The sequence below is a fragment of the Colobus angolensis genome, unplaced genomic scaffold (assembly GCF_000951035.1).
Source record: "Colobus angolensis palliatus isolate OR3802 unplaced genomic scaffold, Cang.pa_1.0 Scaffold82, whole genome shotgun sequence".
Lineage (NCBI taxonomy): Eukaryota > Metazoa > Chordata > Mammalia > Primates > Cercopithecidae > Colobus > Colobus angolensis.
The window spans coordinates 1,209,480-1,219,195 of record NW_012122043.1 but is presented as its reverse complement, the minus strand read 5'-3'; the positions used below and the strand labels follow the sequence as shown (position 1 = coordinate 1,219,195).

General features: G+C 59.3%; 1 protein-coding gene across 1 annotated transcript in view; it reads left to right on the top strand.

The window, feature by feature from the left end:
• The first annotated feature begins 525 nt into the window (after positions 1-525).
• LOC105502944 (putative ciliary rootlet coiled-coil protein-like 3 protein) overlaps positions 526-9,716 on the top strand; it is a 77,531-nt gene continuing 68,340 nt past the window's right edge. Inside the window, 10 exon segments of the mRNA XM_011929641.1 lie at positions 526-758; positions 802-807; positions 1,692-1,750; positions 1,753-1,779; positions 2,902-3,110; positions 6,565-6,730; positions 8,186-8,200; positions 8,203-8,259; positions 8,262-8,366; positions 8,369-8,391. Coding sequence (XP_011785031.1) covers positions 526-758; positions 802-807; positions 1,692-1,750; positions 1,753-1,779; positions 2,902-3,110; positions 6,565-6,730; positions 8,186-8,200; positions 8,203-8,259; positions 8,262-8,366; positions 8,369-8,391 — 900 coding nt within the window.

Genomic DNA, 9,716 nt, shown 5'->3' with positions numbered 1-9,716 from the left:
GACCAGGCCCCTGGCCCCCCAGGGACTGTCCAGTGAAGCCCAGCCCGGATGCCCATGGGGCCGTGTTTGGCCAGAGAGCCTGGCCTGTCCCTGCAGGGCCACGCTGGAGGTTGTCCTCAGGAGTGGGGGTGAACAGAGCACAGGCGTTTCTCTGGGAGGGCTCCTTTAGAGTACAGGTGCCTCTGCTTCTTGAATTTCGCCTCTGAGGAGGTAGCCTGGGCCCTCAGCCCTCTCTCGGCAGAGGTGGGCCCTGCAGCAGGAGTGGCTGCCCTCATGTGAAAGGCTGCCTTGTTCAGGGTCCTCTGCCCACCTCTGTGGCTGTCCCTTCCCCAGAGGGACCCCTGCCAGCATCAGCTCAAGGAGGTCCCAGCTCAGAATGAGGAGCCCCAGAGGGAGTGGAATGGGGCAGAAACGCTGGCATGGCTGCCTGCCAGGCACCTGACTTCATCTGAGACCCCGGGAGGCCCAGGCTCAGAGCCACAGAGCTCTGTGTCTGCAGGGACAGCCGGCCTGGAGGTGGCAGACATGGCCCTGCTTCCCTCTCATTGCCTCACCTATGGGAAGCTGCCCTGCCCTGGCATCCTGACAGCTCCTGGCAGCCTCCGGGGTGGGAAGCTGTGGGCAAGCTCTGCAGACCCGCTACCACGCATGCTGACCTGGGCCTGCTCTCCTCCGGACAGGGCGGCTGGCGGTCCTTTCCGGTTCCAGAGGGTGGGAAACGGTGCAGCTTCCTGGGACAAGGGTGGGTCCATGGGCAGATGACTCTGAAGGGCTCTAGTGGGAGTCAGACCCCAGGAGGACTCACAGGTGCAAGGCCAGGAAGATGAGCTTCCTTTGCCCTCAAGCAGGCAGCGTCCCTCCCCAGGCCTCAGTCCACCACCTGTGACAACCACTACATTCTTTGACAAATGTTTTTAAAAAGCCATAGTTCATGAGTCCAGATCAAGGGAGATCAGTGATCCATGTGTTGCCTCTGCCTGCCATGTGTCCAGCAAGCACACGGCTCCCCCTGGAGCGAATGCAGGGGGCGGTGTCTGGGGGAAAAGGCCAGTCCCTCCCAGGTGCCGTTGCTCAGGTAGACAGTTTCACCCAGGGCGTCTCCAGGTCTCCAGGGAAATCTGCTTCCAGCCAACAGCGTTCCTTTGTCCCCATAGCAACAGGGTCTTGCACTCCCGTTTCCAGGGAAACCCAGCTCTCAGCGTCCCGATTGCCACAGCAACGCCTACGGGCTCAGCTGGCCATACTGTCTCACCCACAGGGCAAGGGCAGCTGGGTGCCCAGGCTTGGGTCGCAGGACTGCAGAGCCAGGTGCCACACAGGTGTGGGGCCCGTGCACCAAGGAAGACCCTGGCCAGTTGGAGGAGACTTGCTGGGGAGCAGAGCCCGGCCTTCTGTGGGGTCCTGTGTTCTAGGCTGCAATGAGCTCTGCCTCCAGTGAGCCCGGCAATGGGGATGCCTCCCAAAAGCCCCCACTGGGGCTGGACGTGGTGATCCAGGTCAGTGGGGCTGTTGCTTCCCTTCTCCCTCCTGAGAGCAGGCTGGACATGGCACAGAGAGGGGGTGGCCAGGCGGGACCTTCCTGGTTCCCGGGGCACTTTCCACTTGCTCACGTGTTCGCCTCGAGCGTGCAGGCAGTCACGGATGCAAGCAGGCACACCCGTACGCACACACCAGCAGCCTCCAGCCCAGAGAGAAAGCCTGGGGGGAGAGAGTTCTGGGCCGCTGCTGGCTATGGACGTTCAGGTGGCCAGCGTCCTGGCAGCCACCAGCTTGCAGGCTGCACACCGGGGTGGGGACAGGCAGACAGCCCTCGGCACTGACATTCTGGGACCTCTTTCACTGCCCTCCCGTGGCAAAGTGTGCGAGCCAGGGGGGCCTCCCTGGGGCAGTGTTCCCGTTGCTGCACATTTGTGGGCGGCTGTGGCTTCCGTATGTTCTGGTTCTGTCTTCATAGCACCTGGTGTGTGCAAACAGTGGCTGGGCATTGTCCCGTGTCCCTCTCCCCTTGCCTCCCTCCCTCCCAGAGCCCAGCCTGCGGTCCCACCTCAGACATCCCTCCTCCTTGAACTGCCATCACCCGCTGCTGGCCCCTGCAGCCAGGCCCCACCTCCAGCGGACCCCTCAGGATCCCAGGGAACCCCTGACGAACTGGCCTACTCGCGGTTGCTTGTTAACCCGGCTCTTAGCATCTCAAAACTATGCCACGGCAGGCTGGCACGGCCCTATCCAAACAGCACAGGTCAGCTGAAAAGAGAGGTGGCCACAGCTGGTGCAGGTGACTGAGTGACAGGGTAGACACAGGATTTGCTCACACACACGGCCGCACCAGGACTCGGGGCAGGACATTTGAATCAGGTGATGCAACGAGACAAAGAGATGCCATGGGGTGACCTCCACCTCCTCCAGCTGGGTTGACCTCTGACCTCCACCTCCTCCACCTGGGGTGACCTCTGACCTCTACCTCCTCCACCTGGAGTGACCTCTGACCTCTACCTTCTCCACCTGGAGTGACCTCTGACCTCCACCTCCTCCACCTGGAGTGACCTCTGACCTCCACCTCCTCCACTTGGGGTGACCTCTGACCTCTACCTCCTCCACTTGGGGTGACCTCTACCTCCTCCACCTGGGGTGACCTCTGACCTCCACCTCCTCCACCTGGAGTTCGGCCAGCTCGGCCTGGGTGTCGGCTCCATGAGTTCTGAGAGCAGGGCTGGTGAATGCAGGCTGGAGAGCTAGCATACTACATTTACGGGACATTTGCCGCCCTGTGAGGACTCTCATCCCCTCGGATGTCAGGAAAGCCGAGCCTAAGTGTTGGAGGGAGCTGCTGTGGTTAGCGGCTGGTCTGAGGCCGGTGCTGCCACCAGGCAGGGGCATGAGCGCTGTGCAGATGTGGCTGAGGGATGCTTTGCCTGACCCCAAATTCCCACTGTCCCCGGGAAACTCATCTGGAGGCTACACAGGCCCCAGTGAGGTCAGCTCTGCCTGCCCTCCCGACACCTGTTATTTTCGCTGTAGTGATTGAGATCTTGATGCCATTACCCCAGAGTGAGCAGGCAGCAGGCGGGCGCCAGATGCCCAGATCAGCTGTCCAGATGGGCGGCAGAACCGTAGGGATCCTCCACCCTCTAGCTACAGCCTGGGAGACCGCAGGGCCTGGAGAAGGCTGTGACTTGAGGATGCAGGAGCCTGCCCCGTGACTAGGGGTGGTGGCTATGGACAGACGGTGAACAGGCTCCCAGGCCGGGAGGAGCCCTCTGACATCCTCTCCCTCCGGCCCCAGCTGCTCTCGCCTCCTCTGGAAGCCCCCCAACAACCTCTGCACAGCACCCCAGAATGCCCCCCATCCCAGAATGCCCCCCGCCCCAGAGCTGGAACTGGACTTAAGAGGGCAGGCTTGGAAACTCTCAACCTCTGTCCCTGGGGTGAGCAAGTCGGACATGCAGAGCGCAAAGCCCCCTGAAATTACACATGAATTGGGGGGTATCTGTGACTGCTTCGAGGGGTGGGGAGTGTGCCCTTCCTCAGAATCTCCAGCATCCAGACCCACAGCTGATGGGGAAGCACGGTGCACAGATTCCCGGACGAGGAACCCAGCCAGGAAGTCCAGTTCCCTCAGAGCTGGGGGCTCCTCAGACTCCGTTTCTCTGGGCTTGAGTTTTGAGTCATGCTATTTTTCTAGGAAATTGTCCATTACATTTAAGTTTTCAAGTTTATTGGCAAAAGTTGTTCACAATATCTTCTCCTGTCTTTCGGATGTCTGCAGGATCTGTGCGGTAACCGGCTGACCCTCTTTGCTGTAGGGGCTTGAGACAGGGGTTTCTCAGGACTCCAGACAGCCTTGGGTCCAGAACCCAAGTCCCAGGCACAGCAGGGAGGAAGTGGCTGTCCTGAAGTGGCATCCCCTTTCTCGTTTCTGATGCTAGCTGCATACTGATCCTCCTCATAGCATTCTTAGCTTGTGTTTCACTAACCTACATATCCATTCTTCCTTTGCTTTATCTGGGTTTGTTCTTCATCTAACTTCTGGAAATATGTGCTTGACTCATTGATTGTTCAGCCTTTTTAAAAATTTCTTTTTTCTGGCTGGGCACAGTGGCTCACACCTGTAATCCCAGCACTTTGGGAGGCCAAGGCAGGCGGATCGCTTGAGGTCAGGAGTCTGAGACCAGCCTGGCCAACATGGTGAAACTCCATCTCTACTGAAAATAGCCGGGCGTGGAGGTGGGCACCTGTAATCCCAGCTACTCAAGAGGCTGAGGTGGGAGAATCGCTTAAACCCAGGAGGTGGAGGTGGCAGTGAGCCGAGATTGTGCCACTGTACTCCAGCTTGGGAGACAGAGCGAGACGCTGTCTCAAAAAAATAAAATAAAATTTTTTAAAAATAAAAATAATTTTTTTTCTCTTTAAATTGTGGATAAGTACACATAACATGAAACTGACCATTTTAACCATTTTTAGGAAGAATTCTGCAGCACTAAGCACATTCGCAGTGTTGAGCAACCATCACCACCATCCATGTCCAGAACTTTTTTTGAGACAGAGTCTTGTCTTTATCGCCCAGGCTGGAGTGCAGTGGTGCGATCTCGGCTCACTGCAACCTCCGCCCTCCCATCCTCAAGCAATTCTCGTGCCTTAGCCTCCCCAGTAGCTGGGACTACAGGCACACACCACCATGCCCAGTTATTTTTTGCATTTTCAGTGAAGACAAAGTTTCACCATGGTAGCCGGGAGGGTCTTGAACTCCTGACCTCAAGCAACGTGCCCGCCTCGACTTCCCGAAGTGCCGGAATTACAGGTGTAAGCCACCACACGCAGCCCCAGAATTTTCATCTTCCCAAACTGAGGCTCTGTCCCCGTTTGACATTCGCGCCCCATTCCCCACTCTCTCGGCCCCTGCCCTCCTACTCGCTGGCTCTATGAACTTGGTGACTCTGGGAGCCTCGTCTAAGGGGATCAGATGGGATTTGTCCCTTCATGGCTGGTTTATTTCACTGAGCATGACACCCTCGAGGTCCACCCATGTTGTAGCAGGTGCCAGCATTTCCTTCCTTTTTAAGGCTGAGTAATATTCTGCTCATGAAGGGATCACCCTGTGCTTATTCGTTCATCTCTGAATGGATGCCTGGGTGGCTTCCGCCCGTTGGCCGTTGTGAAAATGCTTGCTGTGAACCTCGGGGTACAAATATTTCTTCGAGCCTCCACTTTTCATTCTTCCGGGCAGATGCCCAGAAGTGGATGGCTGGATCGCAGAGACTCTACATTTACTTTTGTGGGGACCCATCATGCCGTCTTCCACAGTCACCGCACCGTCTTACCTTCCTGCTTCTTTTCCTCTCTGATGTACGCACTTCCCTCCAAGCAAGGTTTATCTGTCCAAACTGTTGTTACTCACACCACTTTTCACACCACATGTGTGGGTTTCTCCTGACACCAGCCAATTCTCCAGCTCTCTGGACACCAGCTAGCCGTCCTACAGTTCAATCCAGTTCGGACCATAACCATCCAGAGCTGGCACAGACCCACAGTTTAAGGACTCGATCCCATAAAGCTGCCCCACCTCAGATGCCAATCACAAGTCCTAGGCCTCCCGTATTCTGTCTGACCGGCTATGAATTAGGGGTTCTGACAACTCCCTGCTCAACTTGATAATTTGCTGGAACAGCTCACAGACCTCTCAAAGTGACTTTTCCATTTGATTACCTGTTAATTATAAACGACACAACTCAGGACTACCCAGAGGGAGAGGTGCCCAGGTCAAGGTATAGGGGGCAGGGACGGAGCCTCCAGGCCCCTGGGTACACCAACCACCCACAGCACTGCCTTGTATTCAGCAACTCAGCCTGCCCTGTGGTTTGGGGTTTTTATGGAACCTTCATTAAGTAGGCAAAATTCATTTCATCATTGGCCGTTGGTGATCAGCTCCAGAGACAGCTCCTCTCCCCTCCCCAGATGTCGGGGTGTGAGGCTGAAAGCACCAATGCTCTAATTGTGCCCTGGTCTTTCTGGTAACCAGCCCCTACTTTGTGGCTATCCAGGGGCCCTGGCCATCAGCCGTGTCCTAGGTCAACAAAAGACACGCTTATCACTCAGGAGATCCCAAGGGCCCAAGTCTAGAGTCCCCACCACAGGACAGGAGTGGTGGATGGTTTCCAAGTGGCCAGGCCATGGTGCCCATCACCAAGCCCCACACTGTCACAAGCAAGCCAGAGGCAGATGCTCAGCCCGTCTCCAAATCTCCCAGGCCACATCCAGGTCTTGTCAGGCACAGCCAGGGCCACTGTGCTAACGACACGGGTCCATCCGCCCGCTCAGGAACCCCTACCAGCCCCATGGTCCGAGGATCGCGTCCCACAATCCTCCACACAACATTCGAGGCCCTCGCAGTCTGGCTCCAGGTTCCTCCCCACCCCATTCACCCCCATCCCCATTGGCCCTCTCCCAGGCCCTGCGCGGCTCCCTGGAGACACACCCCCTCCACCTTTGCTTCCACAGCTCCCTCCACATGGACACAGTGCCCAGGCTCACTAGCTGGTAGGTTCTTTCTTATCCCACCTCCCCCAGGAAGTCTGCGTGGGCACCAGGGACACAGGGACAAAAAGGAAAGACAGCATCCTTGCCCTCCTCGAGTTCCTTGTTCTGGGTCATTTTGCTGTTAGTGGTTCGGACCTCAGGCAGCTCCAGCTGAGCTCTTAGTCTTCCGAGCAGTGCACTGCATCCAATCCTGTCTGTGTGCCAGGCATTGTGTTGGGGGCATAGAAGGGCATGAGAGGTTGTCTCTCCCCATCCACAGTCCCTGCCTCAATGCCTGGCTGGGGTCCTTCCTACAGGGGTAGCCGAGATTGATCATCACCCGAAGAGCAAACTGACACCCACAGAGGCATGTGCCTGCTCCTGGGTGATGCCCAGGCCCAGAGTGTGCTCCACAAACACGGAGACTTAAACTGAGCAGTTGCTGAAATACAGCATTTTGGAGGCCAGGTGTTATCCCAGGCACAGAGAAGCTCTTTTTCCTAAGGAAATGGAGCCTGGCAGGAGGCCACCCGGCCCAAGGCCCTCTCTGCGGCGGGCCAGGCTGCGGAAGGACGGCAAGCAGACGTCCGGTGGCTGGGCTTGGCCGGAGGCCCTGTCCTCAGATGTGTTCTCCAAGCTGTGCCTGCTCCTGGCAAGGCCAGACTACCCCGCCCGGGGATGCTGGGAGGGCCATGGAGGGACCGGGAGGGAAAGGCAGCAGCCACAGCACGGCTGGGCTCAGAGACAGGAGGAAAAAGGCTGCTGCCTGGCCCAGAAGCTGCCTGGTTCCCTGCCCTTTGGTCAGGCTGGGGAGGGGGCACACAGGGGAGGACACCTGTAGCAGAGCCAAGTCGAGATGCCACCACTAGGAAGGCTCATCAGTGACCACCCTTGTGCGTGAGTGGGGGCCCAAGGCTGGAGTCCCAGTCCTAACGCTGCTGCTGAGCAGGTGCCCTTGAGCAAGTCTCAGAGGTGCCAAGCCTCACCCTCCTCACCCATTAAGGCGGAGGCCAGAAGCCTCCAATGCAGGTCAGGACGATGGCTGTGAAAACGTTTGCAAGCGGAGAGTGCGGAGAACCCTGCGGGCTGATGCTGGCACGTGCCTTCACTCTCGCAGACACACATCTTTCATTTTCCACTGAGTACTGGTCCTCGATGCCATCCAAACCCCCAGGCCCAGCCTCCCTTCTACAACAGCAGGACCTGGCAGCCCCCTGCAGCGCTCCTCGCGGCCACACAGGGGCACTGTTGGAGCTTGGGGAAGGCACCCTCCACCCTCTGGCTGGGAGCTGCCTCCACCCCACCCCTCACTCGGGGGTCCACCCTCCACCCCACCCCTCACTCGGGGGTCCACCCTCCACCCCACCCCTCACTCGGGGATCCACCCTCCACCCCACCCCTCACTCGGGGGTCCACCCTCCACCCCACCCCTCACTCGGGGGTCCACCCTCCACCCCCTCAATGAGGGTGACCCAGGCTGACCGAGGAGCCTGCTGGTGGGTGGGCGGGGGTCCCAGTGGACATGCTCCCCCTCCCTGCCCCCGTCCTGCCCCCAGCTCAGGCAACTGTCCAAGCAGGATGGGACAGCAGGGCGGTGAGGTTGCTGAGGGCTGGTGGGGCCAGTGCCCCTTGGGTCTGAGCTTCAGCAGGCCCCTGACCGTCCCTGCTTCAGGTGGCTTTGACGAGGGTTTGGGGATTTCCCTCCGGGGCTTCTGACCCTTGACAGCCTCTCCAAGGTCATGCCCCAGTGCAAGGATCAGAATCAGTGCAACAGTGTGGCCTCCAGATAAAGCCAAGGCTTGGGTTGTTCGGTGCAGGCCTAGAGTCCCTGCGCCCTCCCTGCAGGTGGAAGCCTTTGCAGGCAGTACAGTCTGGCAGGTGCATTCTGGCTCCACCCCACCCCAGTGGAGAGCTGGTGTCGTGTCCCTGGCCTCAGCTTCCCCATCTGCAGCATAGAGTATGATAAGGCGACCTCCTGGCCCCCCATTCCAGGATCTTGGCCAAGACCCCGGAATGGGGAAGGGGTGCAAGAGGAGAGGCCCTGGCAGTGGCCCTGAAACCCCCGGGCCCCAGCAAGTGCCAAAGTACAGGTGGAGCCCTGGATCCACAGGAGGATTCTGAATCCATCAGAGGGTGGAGGTCATTTGCCTCCAGGCAAGATTCCAGCAGCTTGCATTTCCCAGGAGCTGGTGGCCAGTTGGGGGCAGGCAGCCGAGGCCACACGTGGTCCATCCACTGCACCCTCACAGAGCCCCAGCCTCCCGCCCTGGGACCCAGGAGGGCCTGGATTGCCAATGCTCTCATTTCACAGATGGGGACATGAGGTGGGGGGTAACACACCCAGGGTCTCTGTTTATTGGTGGCATAGCAAGGAACCCAGTCCAGCTCTCTTAGAGGGGAGCCTTGCTCTGACCCTGGGGAGGCAGAGATACGGGGAGCCCACATTTCCCCCAAGGTTCTGCTGTCCCTCTCCACACAACCAAATGGGGTGGAGCAGCAGTGAGGACCTGCTGGCTCTCCCTGCTGGGCCACCCCCTTCAGGGCCAGGATCGGGTTGAGCCGGCCAGCTGCCCCTAGGGTAGCTCCACGCAGGGGCTGTGACCTCCCTGGGGTCTTCAATGCAGGTTGAGCTGAAGAGGGTGCTGGGGGCAGGAGGAAGGTACACCGGGCTCAACTATGAGTCCGGAACCTTAAGGGAAAGTGACCTCCAGCCCTGGGGTTCCCTCCCACAGCGAGGCCTTCTAGAATAGATCCCACCACAAGGCCTTCTAGAATAGAAGCCTCCAACCCGACCTGGGCCCCAGCCTGGGCCCACCCCTCAGAGGCCCCGGGCAGGAAACGGGCAGGCCCAGAAGGACCCACAGGCCGCGGAGGGAATGCCCTGCCCGGACCCGCTGGCGCAGGTGGCATCGCGGAGCCCCAGGGAGGGGCCTCAGGACCACCCTGAAGCCACGGGAAGGAGGCAGCTTCGGGTGGGTCCCAATCGCTTAGGTTGGCGGCACAGGCCTCCGGACACGCCGACCCCCACCTTCCCTCCCCTCCCCTCTCCTCCCCTCCCATTCCTGCCTCTCTCCTGCTTGCTCCTTCCTTCAGCCCTTCTCTCCTCCGGAGGTTCTGTGGGGGCGGCGCTGCCCTCACACTCCAAAGCCACGCCCCCTGCACCCCAATCTGCGTTCCCCCGCGACCCCCTGCTGGCCCCCTCT